General features: G+C 39.3%; 1 protein-coding gene across 1 annotated transcript in view; it reads left to right on the top strand.

The window, feature by feature from the left end:
• LOC126174917 (drebrin-like protein) overlaps positions 1–20,426 on the top strand; it is a 201,927-nt gene that overhangs the window by 176,672 nt on the left and 4,829 nt on the right. Inside the window, exon 10 of the mRNA XM_049921354.1 lies at positions 6,205–6,294. Coding sequence (XP_049777311.1) covers positions 6,205–6,294 — 90 coding nt within the window. The remainder of the gene's footprint in view (positions 1–6,204; positions 6,295–20,426) is intronic.

The raw sequence follows: 20,426 nt of genomic DNA, 5'->3' as shown, positions 1-20,426 counted from the left end.
CGCGGCTTTATCTTGCCGACGAACTCCTTGCTGTGGTGGAGACCCACAGGTTTTTGGGGGTGGTTTTTGATGCCCGGTTGACTTGGCTGCCTCATATCCAGCAGCTTAAACAGACGTGTTGGCGGCATCTAAACGCTCTGAGATGCTTGAGCCACACCCGCTGGGGAGCCGACCGCTCTACCCTGTTACGGCTCTACCAGGCGTTAATCCAGTCCCGTCTGGATTATGGGTGCCTGGCATATGGCTCAGCATCCCCGTCTGCGTTGCGGGTGCTGGACCCAATTCTCCACAGCGGGATACGCCTTGCCACTGGTGCTTTCCGCACCAGCCCTGTGGACAGCTTACTTGTGGAGGCAGGTGTCCCTCCACTGCGGTTCCGGCGCCAACGTTTGCTGGCCGCTTATGCTGCCCATGTTCTAAGCTCGCCCGGGCATCCTAACTATCGTCTCCTGTTCCCGCAGTCAGTCGTCCGTCTGCCGGAACGTCGGCCCCGGTCGGGTTGTCCGATCGCCATACGCGTCAAGGAGCTTCTCTCCGGGCTTGGGCTTGTCCCTGTTCCACCTCCTTTCCGGGCACTTCTGCGTACACCCCCGTGGTGCGTTCCTCGCCCTTGCCTTCGGCTCGACTTGGCACAGGGCTCGAAGGACTCAGTCCCTCCAGAGGCCTTCCGCCGCCGCTTTTATTCCATCCTGGCCACGTATCAGGGCTCTGGCATTGTTTACACCGACGGCTCGATGGTTGCTGGTCGAGTCGGGTATGCGCTCACTCTAGGGAACCATTCCGAACAACGTTCTTTGCCGGCTGGCTGCAGCGTTTACACTGCTGAGCTGGTCGCCATCTTTCGAGCCCTAGAGTATATCCGCTCCTGCTCAGGTGAGTCGTTCGTTATCTGTAGCGATTCCCTGAGCAGTTTACGAGCACTCGACCAGTGTTTTCCTCGTTCCCGTCTGGTGATGGCTATCCATGAGTCCCTGCATACTCTTGCGCGTTGCGGCCGCTCTGCGGTCTTCGTGTGGACCCCAGGCCATGTTGGGATCCCCGGCAACGAGAATGTTGACCGGCTGGCGAAAGAGGCTACTAGTGCACCACCTCTGGACGTTGGCCTCCCGGAGACCGATTTGCGGGCGTTCCTACGCCGCAAAATTCTGGACCTTTGGGACACTGAATGGCGCGCCCTGCCTTCACGCAACAAACTTCGGGCCATCAAGGGGGCTACCGGTGTGTGGCGCTCCTCCTTGCGGGTTTCTCGCAAGGAGTCTGTTGTCCTCTGCCGGCTGCGCATTGGGCACACTCGGCTTACCCACGGCCACTTATTGCGCCGTGAGGATGCGCCTCTATGTCGCTGCGGCTCCGTTTTATCCGTGGTTCATGTTTTATTGGAGTGTCCGTTTTTAGCTGCGCTCAGGCAGTCGTTCGCACTGCCTGACTCGCTCCCTGCCCTTTTAACAGATGACCCGGCTATGGCTGACTTAGTTTTACGTTTTATTCGGGCAGGGGGTTTTTATTCTTTACTCTGAGTGTTTCTATTTTTATCTTATTGTTTTGTGTTGATTCTGGCCTTTGGCCTCCGGTTTTAAACTGATTTTTTAATGTGTTTCTAGTGGTTGGCTTTTCCTTTTTTCTTTCTCTGGTCGGCCAACCATCGTCACACTCTGTGTGCTTTTAGTTCGTTTTGTCTTGTCTTTGTCTCAGTTTCTCTTGTCCTGTATCGTCTGTGATCTCTTTTGTTCCTCGTTTTTATTCTCTGTGGGTGTTCTTTGTCTTTGGAAAAAGGGACCGATGACCATAGCAGTCTGGTCCCTTTAATCCCCCAAACCAACCAACCATTTTACACTCCAAGGGAGCATGTATTTTGTTTGTTTTACTAAATATTTATGAGTTTGGATATGTCCATGACACAACCTAAGAGTTCATCTTTCATTTCCACCTCCTTTCTTTACGCTTCTTTGTCTATCCAAATCCCATGAACAAAATTTTACTGTAATGGTGTAGTATGGATATCTTGATGACCAGATAATTTTGCTAACATGACCAGTCCACTGATTGTTGCCTCATATGTATTATGAAACATGGAGGTGCTCAGTAATGCTCGAAGTACACTGCATCCTATGTGCGCAGTGTGATGTTCGTTATTTTGGATATTTTACTCTCATAAATTCTCTTTAGCTCAAACGTATATAGCCACAACAACTGACAGTCAGCGTACAAGTTAAACATTATCATTTTATGGAGGCATAGACAGATGGAGCACAGTCATGTGGAGCAAAGAGGATAGATGAGTGAGATAGAAACTGTACCATTAGTGAAAAATCTAATTTGCGTAAAATGTTTTCTGCCTTAATACCCTTCTTGTTAGAGCACACGTCTATACAAACTTGACTGCTCTTCAAATAGCAATTTTTGACACCATCTAGAACAATTTATCTTCTTGTCAAGGAGCTCCCTGTGCTGTGAGCTGCTGCTCCTGAAGGTAAAATAGTAGCCAGCTGATCGTGCTGTATGTACATTCATCTCTTTTATACATTTTTCCTCGTGAACACACTTGTGTATTTTATTTAAAAGGTAACAAACAGCCTTTATAAGAAAGTATGATATGGACACGTTGACATAGTTGATGTAGCAGCTGATTCCAGTTGGTGTGGTTGTTGCTATTTTTGTAATTTTTGTGGTCTTCAGTCCAAAGACAAGTTTGATGCTGCTTTCCACAGTAGTCTAGCTGTGTCAATCTCTTTGTTTCTGCATAACTACTACTAAAACAGTATGGTTCCAATTTACCACTGCAGTTGAGGTAAGACTGTTTTTGTGAATACTTGAAGAGACTGTCATTCAGCTATGTGTTGTATAATGATTTCCAATGCACAGCTGGTACCTTCTCCCACCTTGTCAATGAGCTTGTAATATCTGAAATCTCCCTAATGCACATACCCCATAGAGGTTCTGTGGCAAAACACCACCTAAATTGTTACCACTAAAGTGGCACATATCTTTCCATTTAATCCAACTCTAAGCAGACTGTTTCTATCCTGGACTAATTACTCTGTTATTTTCTAGTAGATAGCATCTATGAGAAAGACTGTCTGAGAGCGCTGTTGCTGCTTCCAATCACATTTCAGTTAGTAGAAGACTAGTGGCCTCAGCTTAAATGTTATGTCAACACACTGTGTCCTGTGACAATTTTGTTAAGTTCTGACACTGAAATAAAGCTTAACAGCACAAATGTAATTTTAATTTTGAGCTGTAAACTGGAGGAGAAATCCTGAAAGATAAATTGAAAACTGATTTTAACCTGTGTAACAGACTTTAGTAACATTTGTCTGTAAGAGCAATGAGATGTTGGTTGACAGTTAACAGTGTGATAGCAGAGAAGTGCATGCTGCTACTTCATACCCCTCTCTCTCTGGTGCCAACACTCTGTTGTCTCATTCATCGCTAGTCTGTCAAAATACACCATAACAAACTTTACCTGTTTCTGTAAATGGAATGAAATGGTGCTAGTCAGATTAATGTAATATTAAGAACATAAATTGTCAGAAACAGCAATGGACAGCAGGTCAAATATCAACTCAGTCATGCAGTCTGCCCATTTATTTGCACATCACCAAAATTAAACTGTTCAGAAGCCCAGCCATCACATAGATTCCATTACAGTTCTGAGCATACCCAGCCAAACAATACACAGTTTATTGCTGTTAATGACAACAGACTGTTTTTTAATCATGATATTCTACTCCAGTTACGGCTGCCACTCTCCATGGCTCACCATTGCACCTCACCTGTCTCTTCCTAACAGAGTGCAGACAAATCTTATCATACTATCATATCTCCCATCCACCTGCTTAGCTGGGTGGTAACTTGCTTGCCTCCCATGCACTGGGTCCGGGTTTGATTCCCAGCCGGTTGGAGATTTTCTCCACTCGGGGACTGGGAGTTGTGTTGTCATCATCATTTCATCCTTATCATCGGCCGAAAGTCTCTCAATGTGGCACTAACTGAAATAAGACTTGCACTTGGCAGCTGAACCCGACTCGGAGATCCCGTCCAACAATGCCATACAATCATTTCATTTCATTTCATCATATCTTCTATCTCATTTTCAGTTACTTCCTTTTCCCTTTCTGTAATATTGTCTTAAAGTTCATTTCCCTTGAATAGCCCTTCTATATATTCCTTCCAGTACAATTCAAAATGCAGGAAGAGTATAAATAAAAGCAAAAGCCATAAGGAGAATATATGAAATCCCATTAGGTGTCATGTTAGGTGCACAGTTTCACTTGAAGTTTGATTCCACATTTATGATGAATAAATGATGAATAAATGTTGAGCGGCTATCTAGTTATTATATTTCTTTTATTTTGGACATTATTTTTCCTCTCACATTTTGTTCGGAATGTGAACAAAGTAGAAGTGCATCAAAAGCTTTTATTTTATTTATTTATTTATTTTTATAAATCTTTGTTAATTACCCAGTTATTACATTCTTATCAGATGATATTAAATTAAGTTCAGTGGTACAAAAAGCAGACCACTCTCCATAATGAAGTGTTAGGATGGAATTATTCTTCGAGATAGAACTTGAAGTGGTACAAGCCATTTAGGCAAACAAAGTGGGTGTGAGATGAGAATGGGGAAGAGATGACAAGACAGAGGGAGTGAAAACTGTTGGGTGGAGGGTGAGGGGACAGTATGTTACCATAGGTTGATTTCAATGGCTGCTTCACTACCCATGCCATCTCGATCCTCTCCTACAACCAGCTTTTCTGAATTGCACTGATGGGAGTTATCCTTACAACACATTTTCTGCCCCTGTAATTACCCCGGCCTCAGCCTATGGTAACATACTGTCCCCACACCCTCCATCCAACAGTTCCACCCTTCCTGTCGTATCGTCTCATTCCCATTCACATCTCCCACCCTCTTTGTTTGTCACTCTGCCAATGCATCTGCCCATCCTTCCCTGCTCCTCTTCCTTTTTCACCACCTCCCTGCCGCACAGCATCCTGATGCCATGCCTGTTGGTGTTCTAGTCACTGCACACTCCGTCAGACAGTGTTCATCTCTCTCCCCACCCATACAGTATTATCCCTTCCCCTTCCGCACCCACTCCACATTGCTGCTTGCATCCCATGTGGTAGTTGCATTCAGACCCAAGATGCTGGTGTTGGCGGTCATGTGTGCATGAGGTGTGCTTGTTTGTGTGTATAAATGGCGTGTGTTTTCATTTTGCTGATGAAGGCTGCAGCCGAAAGCGTTATGTAAATGTCTTTTAATTTTGCCTATTTGCAACTCAACATGTCTCCTTTACAGCAAGTAGCAATCGATCTTTTTCTACAAAGTTGTTATTCCTATCTGGAGTTTGACTGGTTGATCATATTGTGGGTTTGTGTGTAAATAACTTTTCTGCTAAGAGTCATAATTTTCTTTTATTCATATTATACCTGATGCATTTTGGGAAATGATTCCCATTTTCAAGTGTGGTTTCTCTTCGTACTATGCCATTTTTATGTAATGTTTTCCCTTTGTACATGAAAATGGCATAGTACAAAGAGAAAACATACTTGAAAATGGGAATCATTTCCCAAAACACTTCGTGTGCAATATGAATAAAAGAAAATTGTGACTGGTAGCAGAAAAGTTATTTGTAAACAAACCCACTGTTTTCACAGTCGCAGGCTTTCGCAGAACCATTTATAATGGACAAAATCAGATCATCTATACTGTATATTAGATAAGAGTAAGTTGAGGGTTGTTAACTTGGAATCCCATTTAGAACTGAAACAGATCAAGCTGGAAGGATTTAGGGAGGGATAGAAGAAGAAGAAGAAGAAGAAGAAGAAGAAGGAAAAAAGTAAAGATGTTGAGAGATCTTCACAAGAATATTATGTTAATTTACAACACTTCCAAATATGAGAATTTAAAGCCCTTTATGTTTTTAACATGATGGTAACCTACATAAATAGTGATACACTTTACATACAGTTACTATTGATTGCTCTGTAATCTCTTCATAGTGTCGTTTAATCAGAACGAATTTTACATCAAGTTCCCTTACAATGATAAATGGAAGGGAGAATGTGTGCAATATTTATAATACTAACCAAATTTGAAATATAACTTCAGTAGAGCAAACAGTTTAACAGTTTCATTTGTTTGTTTATGTATTTAATTTTGTATTGGTGGTCACACAAATTTTTTGTCTCGTTGCAGTCCACCACAGTGATATAGAACCAGAGCAAGAAGTTTTGTTGAGTGATGATGTTGGACTCAGAGCTCGAGCTCTGTATGATTACCAAGCTGGTAAGTTGTATGAATGTATTTTTTTCCTGTCCATGTCATGGTATAATTTAAAAGGGAATTGTTTAAAACTTAGTGCTTTCTAAAATGAATTTCCTCTTAACAACAATACATCACAATAGTCATGAAACTGTTCTATAATTCACTAAAGTAATAACGATTGGTTGCTGTTAGTTTGGTGACTGCTTGAAATAGAATTAAGTGTTATCATACAAGTATTTGTTTGTGGCTTATTTCCTGGGAATTATATACAAATAGTGTTTTTGAAATAGTTATAACTAGCAACGTGCCTTGGCTTCATATGGGTAGCACTAAGCATTTACGAACAGCTGACATGTCTGACATAGTGACAATAAATTACACATGCAAACCTCCTTGTGAATCTGTCAATGTATGCATGAAAACTATCAAAATAGCTACAGTAGTTCCTCCTGAGATTAGCCCTCACATACAGATAGAAAAATGTGGTGGGGGACTTCAATTTATAGTATGTATAGATATAGATATGTATAGTAGAATCACCATAGTGGCCAGTACAAAATCTTATAATGTATCTCCTCAAAAAAGGGTAAATTTTGATGGTAAAACAAGAAATCATGTATAAAATGTAAAGGTGAAATATCCAAGCTAAATAAATATGTTATTAATTTGTGACTTACAATAAATGCAATAAAAATTAATATAGCTTAACTTATATAAGAAAAAATGTGAGCTGATGTCTTAGCAATATACGGTACAATGAAATTAACTCAAGAAAACTCAACGTCTTTGGATAAATGAACTGTACTAAAACAGTCCACAGAAAGTGGAAAACTGGAAAAAAGTGTGAAAGTATGTAAATTTAGAGCTCAATAAACACTGAAGTACTCTTTGTAATGAACTACGAAAACTCCAAAAGTAAATAATGCATTCCTGAACAGTTCATAAATGATGAGGACAGTTAATCCTTTAAAACTAGTAGGAACAGATGACATAGATACAAATTTCAGCAGTTTCCAAGCAACTTTTGCAAACAACTAATACAAAAGTGATTCTGCACATATCATGCTGCAGAATTGACAATGCAAGCCGGTACAGTAGGCTATATAAAACAAACAAGTTTGTACCATCCAGCGAAATTGTGCTAAGGTAGTGGCAGTTAATTTGTTTTTAAGGAGTAGAGTGGGATACGAGGCATGGGCTGCATCTTGTTATGAAAGGAAAGAAAATCTTTGTAGGAACATTATTCAGCTGTGGTATAGCCCTCACTCTGTCATTAATCTCTGTGAACTGCCTGCAACATGAAAAACGGACTGCTATCAAAAATGAATGCTCACAGTCTGGCAAAGTCAAAACAAAAAGAATTATGAGTAAATACTTCTTCTTTGACCCAAGTAACTGAAAGTGTCAGTCCAAAAAATTATCTCCATGTAAAGAAACTGAAGAAAAACCACTACCAGAAAAAGACAGAAGAAGAAGAAGAAGAAGAAGAAGAAGAAGAAGCAGGGCACGGTGAGGCAGAGGACAGCTGCTAAACAACACATACAAGATTTGTTATGGCTCAATCCACTGCAGAAGAATACAGAGTAGTAGTCCAGGACTCCCAGGGTGTACAGATCAAGACATTAGAAGAAAATAAGACTTTTCACATCAAAGAATTAATAAAGAAAAAAATATACCTCATATAGAACTTAATAATTCTCCAACTCTGCTATGTCATAATATAGAGGGCATGACCAGTAATTTACACGAGCTAGAGGTCCTTCTGAACGACACATAGGAAGAGGTTCAAGCCTAATGTGTAACTGAACATTGGCTTCCAGAAATACAAAAAAATGTACTTCTGGAATTTCGGACTATTCAGGTGATTAGCAGCTTTTGAAGGGAAATGTACGGAGAAGGTGTGACATGTGTATATGTATGAACAGGTATTAAATCAAAGGAAATAAGGTTTAACAATGTCAAACATATTGAAAAAGATTTTAAGTATTGTTGATGTGAACCGACAGAAATAATTACTCCAAGAACTAACAATCCCTGGTTCTAATAACCCAGTGAAAACATTGGACAAACAATTACAAGCTATCATAATTCATGAAAGTAATAACAATATTATTCCAGGTGGTACTCAGTCCACCCGTCAACAGGCGGCAGCTGGGTCTTCGGAGTCTGGGGGGCCTGGGCAGTCACGTACACAGAGAAAGTCTGAGTGCTGTGGCAGACTTCCATCCAAGACCATCACTTATATAGGCACATTTAATATCAACACTCTAATTCAACCAGGAAAATTACACGATCTAGTACAGGAGTTTAGTACAGGAGTTGGAGTGACAAAAAATTAAGATTTTTAGCCCTTCAAGAAACACGATTCACAGATGAAGCCACAGTAGATTATGGAAATTACCACATCTCTGTGTGTAAAACAGAAAATTGTATTGCTAAAGATGCTCCGCTTCTGGGAATGGCTGTTGTCATACGTAAAAATACAACAGACTCCATAGGAGATGTGTGCCCCATAAGCAGCCACCTTATGACAATACACACACTGTGCACTAACAAGAAATACACCTTCATTAATGTTCACACCTCCACCAACATTGCTAACAGAAAGGATCCACAGACTGTGGAGAAATTCTGGGCCGATCTTGAGAAAGTAATGGCCAAAAATTCCGAAGCAGGACATCAAAATCTTATTGGATGATTTCAGTGCTCTGATAGGCAAAGAAAAACAATACTGGGAAACTGTAGAAAAATATCTCACCCATAAATTTACCAAAAAAAAAGGGGGAAAAAAAGGTTTATTGAATTGTGCCAACAGAACAACCTTAAAATCATGTCAACATATTGAGGAAGAATCCTTGAAAACAAAAGACCTGAAGATCCCCAGTAACAGATCTCGGTGAATATTAGATTGATCATGTTGGCATCTTGTATCCTCTACAGAAGTAAGTTCATGACACACAAGTCCGTAGAGGTGCAAACATAGATTCACATCACTATCTAACATGGATAAAAATGAAATTTACCCCAAAGAGAATGCACCAGCAGAAATTTGACACCAGAAGAATCAAAGAAACTAAGTTTGGAGAAGAACTGTAAAAAGTCCAGATGGATACTTGGAAAAAAATTTCACAGTAAAATAATCCAGAAGGCTAAAGATTTAGTCCCCCTGAACATAAAAAAACCCACACAAAACATACATGGTGTGATACAGTGTGTGATAAAGCTCAAAGAAAACATCAGAAAATCCTCAATACTTTTATGAAACTAGGAAACAAGCGGTGAAAATCACTAGGCAGACCAAAAAAAAAAATACTTGGAGAGGGAGAAAAAAAAAAACAACTGAACATAATCAAAGAAAACTTCCGCAACTACAATACACATGATTTTTACAGAACTTTTGCAGAAAAAGTTCGCGGATACAGCCCACAAAATTTATGTTTCAAGAAATCTGACAGAAAACTTGCACTCACTAACCAGGAAAACTCTAAGGAACTGGCACAATATATTTCAACACTCCTTAATTGACCGGAACCACCTTTGAGATTCTATAAAAAAAGAATCTGCTTACAAGCACCCTGAATCATCTCCACCAATACAAGAAGAAATTCACAGACACATTATTAAATTAAATAACAAAACAATAGAACATCTGGTGAAGATGGGTTTATTGCTGAGCTACTGAAAACTCCAGGACCAAATTTTCTCAGTGTGTTAACCCAAATCATTGCAGATATTTTGGAGACAGAAAAATTATCCCAGGAATGGAAATGTGCACTTACTTATGCATTACACAAAAAAGGAGACAAATCTGACATAAATAATTATCGAGACATGTCCCTATGCAACTGAAAAACAAAATTGGTGTAAACCAAGGTGGCTTTCGCCCCAGTATATCCTGCACAGAATAAACTTTCAGTCTAAAGACCATGCTAATATATAAAGCAGTCAGAAGCAGCCCAATAATTTGCATGTTTTTTGACTTTAAAAAGGTATACGACTCAATTGACCAAAAAGCACTTTTGGATATCCTTAAAGAACAAGGGTTGGATCCAGAAACCCTTAACCTCATCAAAGAAACATTGACCGATACTACCTCCAAGGTGAAATTCATGTGTGAAATATCTGAGCCCTTCCTGATCAAAAATGGCATCTGACAAGGTGATGGTCTATCTCCTCTCCTATTCAATCTTGTGCTGGACATGGTCATCCACGAATGAGAAAAGGAATTGAAGAATAAAAACTGCTGGAAACCTATAAAGATGGGGTGAGTCAAAAATTACATAAGAATTTCATGTTTAGCTTTTGCTGACGTCTTAGCCTTACTAGCATATGATGAGATAACAGCAATCGAACAGGTTGAAACCCTTAAAGAATGCACAGAGAAAGTTAGTCTGTGAATGACTTTCCTGAAGTCTGAGTTCATCGCCACATGAACTGACACCCAAAACTTTGCTACAAAATACGCTCATATCAATAGAGCCCATATTTTAAATACTTAGTTGAAGTCCTTGAACCTATGGGCCGAGACAAAATAGCAAAAAGCATTTGCCTCCAAAAACTAAAGAGAGACTATGGAAGAACCTACAAGGTGTACAATAAAAAATGCTTGTCCAAAAAAAACTAAAATTAGGCACTATAATATGGTATTAAAACATGAAGTCCTGTATGCCAGTGGAACCCTGACAGTCCACATAAAAGGTGACCTACAACACTTATTAAAGGAAAAACGTAAAATCATCAGAAAGATACTAGGGCCAAAGAAAACAGAAGAGGGCTGTAGACTACAATCTTGTCGACCAACTGGGAAATTGTCCAATCTTACAGCAGACATTTGAAAAAGGTGGTTAAAATTATATGGGCACATCTCTAGGCTTTCCAAAACAAGACTTACACACAAATTTTTTAAATATATAGAAGGACTTAAAACTCTACCCTTGATACAAGAGATCAAAAAGAACTTACAAAAAGCTCCTATAAATTATTAAGACATTTTGGACAGAAAGGTATTTAAGCAGAAAGTTGACAGATGGGAAGTCAAGTCTGAGAACAAAGCTCCAAAGAAAGCAGAAACAAAATGGACAGAGGAAAAAAAGAGAGCCCATACAGCAGAAAAATGAGAGCAGTGTGGAAAAAAAGGAAATTGTAAAGTGTTGTCTGACAACCTGAGAAACCTCTTAAACAGTGGGGATTTCGTTGTTAATTTCAGGGATAACTGAACAAAAGAGCAACATCTTGTTAATGTGCATAGAACATACAGTGTGGATACATGAATACAAGATACCACCAGGCCTGGCAGCAGAAATGAAACTACAATTGACCCAATATTCATTGGTAAATAAAAATGTGTTTGTAAATGTGAGGTCATTGATACAGTTATCTCAGATCATCAGGCAATTAAACTGATTTAAGAGAAATCATCCAAGAAATTTAACAATAGCAAATATATAAGGGAGATTAATAATGAAGACAGCATTAGCATCTTTAATCTCACCTTAAAAATGTAAATTGAAACAAGGAAACAAATAGTTCTGTAGTTGTAAAATTCAACATATCCTTGTCTTTAAATAGCATAAATACTTTTATGATGCCTCAGCCCCTCTGAGGAGAATAAAAGGTAACAAAAAATCAAATGCATGAGTAACAGGTGAAATCAGAAAGTCAGTACGAAGTCTCTGGATGCTAAATAAATATGCAAAGCAGAATACTGTTATGACACCATATATTAAGTTGTGTAGGAAGAAGTACAGAGAAGCTGTAGTAGCAGCAAAATAGTAGTATATTAATTTAGTCATTGGAAAGGAGAACAAGAAAATGAAATTAGTGTGGAAAGTTATAAATAACACTAAACAACAAATTAAGTGAAATTGTGTAAATTGCATGATTTTAAGTTAGTTATGTTTATTTCAGTATAAAATGATACAAAATCATCATCTTCACAAATATTTAGCTCTAGTTTTTTTTTTCTCTCTCTCTCTCTCTCTCTCTTTTTTAAAAAAAGCAATCTACATTTTTGTATAAATAACTCACTAACTAGATATGTGTTCATGTCCCAAGATTCAGCATAACAAATTTTAAGTGAATAATTATGTGAATTATGTTATGTGTTATGCATTGATATATTTTAGTGCCATTCTGGAAGTACCAAAGTAAAATATTATGAAAAAATCAAGATAATATTACATGAATGAAAATACTTCGTAAGCTCGCTTTTTAACAGAACTATGTAAAGCACAAAAGAAAATATAGAAATTAACTAGTCACAAATGTATATAAAGGACTGCAAATGTTAAATGTCCATATGTAAAGTATATACAATTACATATTTTGTTCATGGGCCATTCATGTTTATTGTAATGAGATGCACGAGCTCGGCTATCCCATTCACAGAGAAAGCATCAATATTTAATATACCCTAACTGCATACCTAATAGCAGTGCAACTACTTCCAAGTCACCATAAATCGCCATTGAGAGTCATTATACTTGATGGCTTGTAGTAAAATTTTCATGTTTTGGTAAGACTCTTTCATACACACACTGTGCCCAACTGGAATAGAAGAAAGCTCATACCAATATGTAACAGCACTCCTTTTAAGCTCAACTTTGATGAATCAATAAAGAGTCTCCACTCATCAGGGTTGTAATTAATTCTGAGAGTCTTATTAGACCATTTATGTCTGCACATGCTGCAAGACTATCTTGCATGTTAAAAAAAGGAGTGAATTGTTGCTCTCTTCTGTGGTAGAATGAAACACTTACATTGCTTTCCAGAAAGTAGCACTGCTGCAATCTTGATGCTAAAATCTCAGCCTTAGCTTTAGAGAGCTCCACATCTCTAATGAGATCACTTAACTCATTTTGAGACAGTTTTTGTAGATCACCAGTTGATGATATATGTGGAAGAAACTCTGGATCTTGTGATGTACACGGTTCAGGACATTCAGAATCCCCATCAGAATCTCGTACTCTGTTGGTGGTTCAGGTATTGGCAATCCTATCCGATGTAGCACTAGGCATATGGCACATTGAATTTAGAATAGATAACTGTCCACGTCTTCTTCTTAGATATTCCTTTCTTGATAGGAGGAACCATACAAAAGGATCAGTCACTGACATGGTTAGTTGGCCCATGCCAGATTGTGGCATTGCAAAGGGCATCGAACATCCTTTCCCATCTGTCCAGTTCCTGAGGTTGCTGGCACAAGTGTTGCAGATCACATGTGGCGCCCAGGTTTATCTTGATCACCTATTTTGCACCCAAAATAACAACTGTAAGCTTTTTAATCATTGGAGTTACTTGCTGTTTCTGTGAAGCAAATGTCACTTCACCACATGCATAGCAAAATGTGTCAGCACTGTTAACACAAACTCATGGCATTTTTGTTCACTTCGGTAGCAGTCAGCTTGAACAACTGGTAGTGAATCTGGAAACAAATGTGCAAAAATTATTACATGCATTAATAAAGTCACTGAAGTTGAAGAGGAGGGAAACAAAAAGATCACTAAAATTGGTATAAAAATGTTTATATCCAAAATATTGCACACAAGTAAGACCAGGGACAATAATATAATCATTTGTTACTAGTTATTATGACTTTGACAAACAATTATAACATTTGATTTTAAAGTTAACATAAAAAGCCGTAAATAATTATCTCACCATAATAAAATAGTGTGAAATGAACACTAGACCTAATTTTGAATTGTCTTTGTGATATTCGTGAGCAGCACATTAGAATTGATAGGTCTTGGCTATTTTCATTCGATTTACATTTTCATTGTTGCACAGTATAATCATAGGGGCAAACATAATAAAGCAAGTAATAAATTTACCATATAACACATAAATTAAATTGTTGATGACCCACCTCTAATATTTAATGATCATTATATTAATGTAGCTCAAAACCTGATCACATGTAAATGTAATCCAGGCACAAAGGGAGAAATTACAGTAAGTTAAATAATAATGTGCTCATATCCAGTAACACCCAAAGAAATACAAAGGGTTATCAGTAAACTGGAGAGTAAAACTACTTGTGGATTTGATGGTATCCCAACTTGTTGACATAATCAATAAGTCTTTGCAACAAGTGTGTTTCAAACAGGCTTAAATTATCAACAGTAATACCAGTTAATAAAAGAAGGTGACAAGTTTAACATTAGTATCACTATTATGTGTATTCTCAGGAATAACTGAAAGAATAATACATGATAGATAATTAAACTTTATAAACAATTATGTAAATAATTTTTAATATAAACCATTTTTAAAACAGACTAAAAAGTATAAAATAATTTCTCCTGGCCCCATACAGATTTCTAACCTGACACAGTTAGTCTTGAAAATTAGTGTCTTTGAATTTTTGATAGATGTGACGGTACTTCTACAAATTAAAGCAATAGACGTGTGTACACACACACACACACACACACACACACACACACACACACACACACACACACACACACAAAAATTGCAGTCTCAGGCAACTGAAACCACACTGCGTGTAGTAGCAGCACCAGTACATGATGGGAGTGGTGACTGGGTGGGGTTAAGGAGGAGGCTGGGACGAGGAGGGGGAGGGATAGTATGGTGTGGCTAACAGACAGTGAAGTGCTGCAGGTTGGATGGATGGCAGGAGAGAGGTGGGAAAAGGAGGGGGGGGGGGGGGGAGAAATAGTGGAAAAGGAGAGAAGTAAAAAGACTGAGTGTGACGGTGGAATGATGGCTGTGTAGTGCTGGAGTGGGAACAGGAAAGGGGCTGGATGGGTGAGGGCAGTGACTGACTAAGGTTGCAGCCAAGAGGGTTATGGGAATGTTGGATGTATTGCAGGAAGAGTTCCCACCTCCGCAATTCAGAAAATCTGGTGTTCGGTTGGAAGGGTCCATATGGCACAGGCTGTGAAGCAGTCATTGAAATGAAGGATGTCATGTGTGGTAGCGTGTTCGGCAACAGGGCGGTCCACTTGTTTCTTGGCCACAGTTTGTCAGTGGCCATTCATGCAGACAGACAGCTTGTTGGTTGTCATGCCCACATACAATGCAGTACAGTGGTTGTAGCTTAGTTTGTGGATCACATGAGTGGTTTCACAGGTAGCCTGCCTTTGATGGGATAGGTGATGTTTATGACCATACTGGAGAGTGTAATTGTGGGAGGATGTATGAGACAGGTCTTGCATCTAGGTCTATTACAGTGGTATAAGCGATGAGGTGAGGGGTTGGGAGCAGGGGATGTGTAAGGATGGACAATATATTGTGTAGGTTCGGTGGACAGTGGACTACCACTGTGGGAGGGGTGGGAAGGATAGTGGGCAGGACATTTCTCATTTCAGGGCATGATGAAAGGTAGTCAAAACCCTGCAAAGAATGTAATTCTGGGTGGTACTGAGTTACGAGGGGAATGCTCGTTTGCGGCCAGACAGTGGGACTTTGGGAGGTGGTGGGAGACTGGAAAGATAAGGCATGGGAGATTTGTTTTTGTACAAGGTTGGCAGGATAATTAAAGTCTGTAAAGGCCTCAGTGAGACACTATAATGAAAGTATTGTCATAGTTATTAAAAATTCACAAGCACATATTCTCGGGACTATCTATATGGGGCTAGGAGAAATTGCATTATTCTTTGTGGTCCAATTTAAAAACATGTTGCATTAAAAAGATTTTTATTTAAAAAATTATTTTATTCTTTTTAGTCTTTGTTATTGTTGTTGTCTTCAGTCGTGAGACTGGTTTGATGCAGCTCTCCATGCAACTCTATCCTGTGCAAGCTTCTTCATCTCCCAGTACTTACTGCAACCTACAATCCTTCTGAATCTGCTTAGTGTATTCATCTCTTGGTCTCCCTCTATGATTTTTACCCTCCACGCTGCCCTCCAATGCTAAATTTGTGATCCCTTGATGCCTCAGAACATGTCCTACCAACCGGTCCCTTCTTCTTGTCAAGTTGTGCCACAAACTCCTCTTCTCCCCAATTCTATTCAATACCTCCTCATTAGTTATGTGATCTACCCATCTAATCTTCAGCATTCTTCTGTAGCACCACATTTGGAAAGCTTCTATTCTCTTCTTGTCCAAACTATTTATCGTCCATGTTTCACTTCCATACATGGCTACACTCCATACAAATACTTTCAGAAATGACTTCCTGACACTTAAATCTATACCCGATGTTAACAAATTCCTCTTCTTGAGAAACGCTTTCCTTGCCATTGCCAGTCTGCATTTTATATCCTCTCTACTTCGACCATCATCAGTTATTATGCTCACCAAATAGCAAAACTCCTTTACTACTTTAAGTGTCTCATTTCCGGATCTAATTCCCTCAGCATCATCCGACTTAATTCGACTACATTCCATTATCCTCGTTTTGCTTTTGTTGATGTTCATCTTATATCCTCCTTTCAAGACACTGTCTATTCCGTTCAACTGCTCTTCCAAGTCCTTTGCTGTCTCTGACAGAATTACAATGTCATCGGCGAACCTCAGTTTTTATTTCTTCTCCATGGATTTTAATACCTATTCCGAATTTTTCTTTTGTTTCCTTTACTGCTTGCTCAATATACAGATTGAATAACATCAGGGACAGGCTACAACCCTGTCTCACTCCCTTCCCAACTGCTGCTTCCTTTTCATGCCCCTCAACTCTTATAACTGCCATCTGGTTTCTGTACAAATTGTAAATAGCCTTTTGCTCCCTGTATTTTACCCCTACCACCTTCAGAATTTGAAAAAGAGTATTCCAGTCAACATTGTCAAAAGCTTTCTCTAAGTCCACAAATCTAGAAATGTAGGTTTGCCTTTCCTTAATCTATTTTCTAAGATAAGTCGTAGGGTCAGTATTGGCTCACGTGTTCCAACATTTCTGCAGCATCCAAACTGATCTTCGCTGAGGTCGGCTTCTACCAGTTTTTCCATTCATCTGTAAAGAATTCGCGTTAGTATTTTACAGCTGTGACTTATTAAACTGATAGTTCGGTAATTTTCACATCTGTCAACATCTGCTTTCTTTGGGATTGGAATTATTATATTCTTCTTGAAGTCTGAGGGAATTTCGCCTGTCTCATACGTCTTGGTCACCAGATGGTAGAGTTTTGTCAGGACTGGCTCTCCCAAGGCCGTCAGTAGTTCCAATCGAATGTTGTCTACTCCTGGGGCCTTGTTTCAACTCGGGTCTTTCAGTGCTCTGTCAAACTCTTCACGCAGTATCGTATCTCCCATTTCATCTTCATCTACATCCTCTTCCATTTTCATAATATTGTCCTCAAGTACATCGCCCTTGTATAGGCCCTCTATATACTCCTTCCACCTTTCTGCTTTCCCTTCTTTGCTTAGAACTGGGTTTCCATCTGAGCTCTTGATATTCATACAAGTGGCTCTCTTTTCTCAAAGGTCTCTTTAATTTTCCTGTAGGCAGTATCTGTCTTACCCCTAGTGAGATAAGCCTCTACATCCTTACGTTTGTCCTCTAGCCATCTCTGCTTAGCCATTTTGCACTTCCTGTCGATCTCATTTTTGAGACGTTTTTATTCTCTTTTGCCTGCTTCATTTACTGCGTTTTTATATTTTCTCCTTTCATCAATTAAATTCAATATTTCTTCTGTTACCCAAGGATTTCTACTAGCCCTCGTCCTTTTACCTACTTGATCCTCTGCTGCCTTCACTACTTCATTCCTCAGAGCTACCCATTCTTCTTCTACTGTATTTCTTTCCCCCATTCCTGTCAATTGTTCCCTTATGCTCTCCCTGAAACTCTGTACAACCTCTGGTTTAGTCAGTTTATCCAGGTCCCATCGCCTTAAATTCCCACCTTTTTGCAGTTTCTTCAGTTTTAATCTACAGTTCATAACCAATAGATTGTGGTCAGAGTCCACATCTGCCCCTGGAAATGTCTTACAATTTAAAACCTGGTTCCTATATCTCTGTCTTACCATTATATAATCTATCTGATACCTTCTAGAGTCTCCAGGCTTCTTCCATGTATACAACCTTCTTTCATGATTCTTGAACCAAGTGTTAGCTATGATTAAGTTACGCTCTGTGCAAAATTCTACCAGACGGCATTTCTCTCCCCCAATCCATATTCACCCAGTATGTTTCCTTCTCTCCCTTTTCCTACTCTTGAATTCCAGTCAACCATGACTATAAAATTTTCGTCTCCCTTCACTACCTGAATAATTTCTTTTACCTCATCACACATTTCATCAATTTCTTCATCATCTGCAGAGCTAGTTGACATATAAACGTGTACTACTGTAGTAGGCATGGGCTTCATGTCTATCTTGGCCACAATAATGTGTTCACTATGCTGTTGGTAGTAGCTTACCCCCACTTCTATTTTTTTATTCATTATTAAACCTACTCCTGCATTACCCCTATTTGATTTTGTATTTATAACCCTGTGTTCACCTGACCAAAAGTCTTGTTCCTCCTGCCACCGAACTTCACTAATTCCCACTATATCTAACTTTAACCTATCCATTTCCCTTTTTAAATTTTCTAACCTACCTGCCCGATTAAGGGATCTGACATTCCACGCTCCGATCCATAGAACGCCAGTTTTCTTTCTCCTGGTAATGACTCCCTCTTGAGTAGTCCCCGCCCGGAGATCCGAATGGGGGACTATTTTACCTCCGGAACATTTTACCCGTCTTCATTTAACCATGCAGTAAAGCTGCATGCCCTCGGGAAAAATTACGGCTGTAGTTTCCCCTTGCTTTCAGCCGTTTGCAGTACCAGCACAGCAAGGCCGTTTTGGTTGGTGTTGCAAGGCCAGATCAGTCAATCATCCAGACTGTTGCCCCTGCAACTACTGAAAAGGCTGCTGCCCCTCTTCAGGAACCACATGTTTGTCTGGCCTCTCAACAGATACCCCTCCGTTGTGGTTGCACCTACGGTACGACCATCTGTATCGCTGAGGCATGCAAGCCTCCCCACCAACGGCAAGGTCCATGGTTCATGGGGGTAGGTTTTCAGTCTTGGGTGTGTGAAATTTTTCAGTTGATTTCAAACATTTTGATGAGATTACAACAGAGAAATGTGGAAAATTTCAGGTTTATTTCAGTTTATCTTCATCTGAGTGAACTAATGTATTGCTTCCTACCATGTATATATTAGAAAGAACATGAAGGTACAAATTAGATAGGTTTGAGCTCACACGGAGGCTTATCAGGATTCACTCTTACCACAAAACATTCATGAATGGAACTGGAAAATGGGGAAATAGCAGTTCTACACAAACTACCATCCACTACACACCAGACAAGAAAGTGAGTTAATATTGCATTGTCACCTATTTCTGAGCTATGTTGAAAGTTTAATGCCACTAGCTCATCAGCAAGTTAGTTTGAAAGCAATTGCAAAATTCGTACTGAAGAGGCAAACATACAAGGAAGCAGCCTAATAAAAATATGATAAAATAAAATTACTGTCAATGCAAAGGAGGATTTCAGGAAAGGAAAATAAATTGAAAATCTGTCTTCAGTTTCCAAAAACTTGTTTTTGAAGCTATAATGGATAATTAACTAAAATTTTGTTCATTTTTGGACCTTTGCAAAGCTTTCAGCCTAATAAATCATGATCTTCTACTTTAAAACTATATAATTATGGTGGCCATGGTGTTGTCTAGAAGTGATTAAAGTCATACTTGTCTGATAAGAAACAAAGAGCTGAAATTAGCCAGGAAAGTAAAGTGTAAACCCATTTTAGGGAGTAGTCAGATTCATCAAAAGAATCATATTATAATTTTTTAGAATTTTAGGAGGATGAACATGTAAATGTGGGAAAAACTTGTAGGAACATTTAACAAAAAGTTAAGCAGGTGGTATTATGTGTTAAGAATACTCAAAAATTGCTGGAAAGTGTTTAGGTGCTTATCACGCCTATAATGTATAGCCTACTAAGATGTAGTATACTGTTATGGGGAAATACAACTTTCACAAAACTCTCCATGCAATATATCCTATGTTCCTGTAACCCTCCCAGCCTCAGCCTTTGTTAGCCATTGTTTTCACCCATCTAGCTCCTTCCCTATTCCCATTCCAGCGCTACACAGCCATCTATTCCACCAACACACCCAGTCTTTTTACTTCACTCCTTTTCCACCCCCCCCCCCTCCCCCACGCACCTCTCCCCTCTCCCCTGCCCTCCGTCTAAT

Source organism: Schistocerca cancellata, chromosome 3, assembly GCF_023864275.1.
Source record: "Schistocerca cancellata isolate TAMUIC-IGC-003103 chromosome 3, iqSchCanc2.1, whole genome shotgun sequence".
Lineage (NCBI taxonomy): Eukaryota > Metazoa > Arthropoda > Insecta > Orthoptera > Acrididae > Schistocerca > Schistocerca cancellata.
The sequence above is the reverse complement of the archived record's forward strand: the minus strand, read 5'-3'. Positions and strand labels throughout refer to the sequence as shown.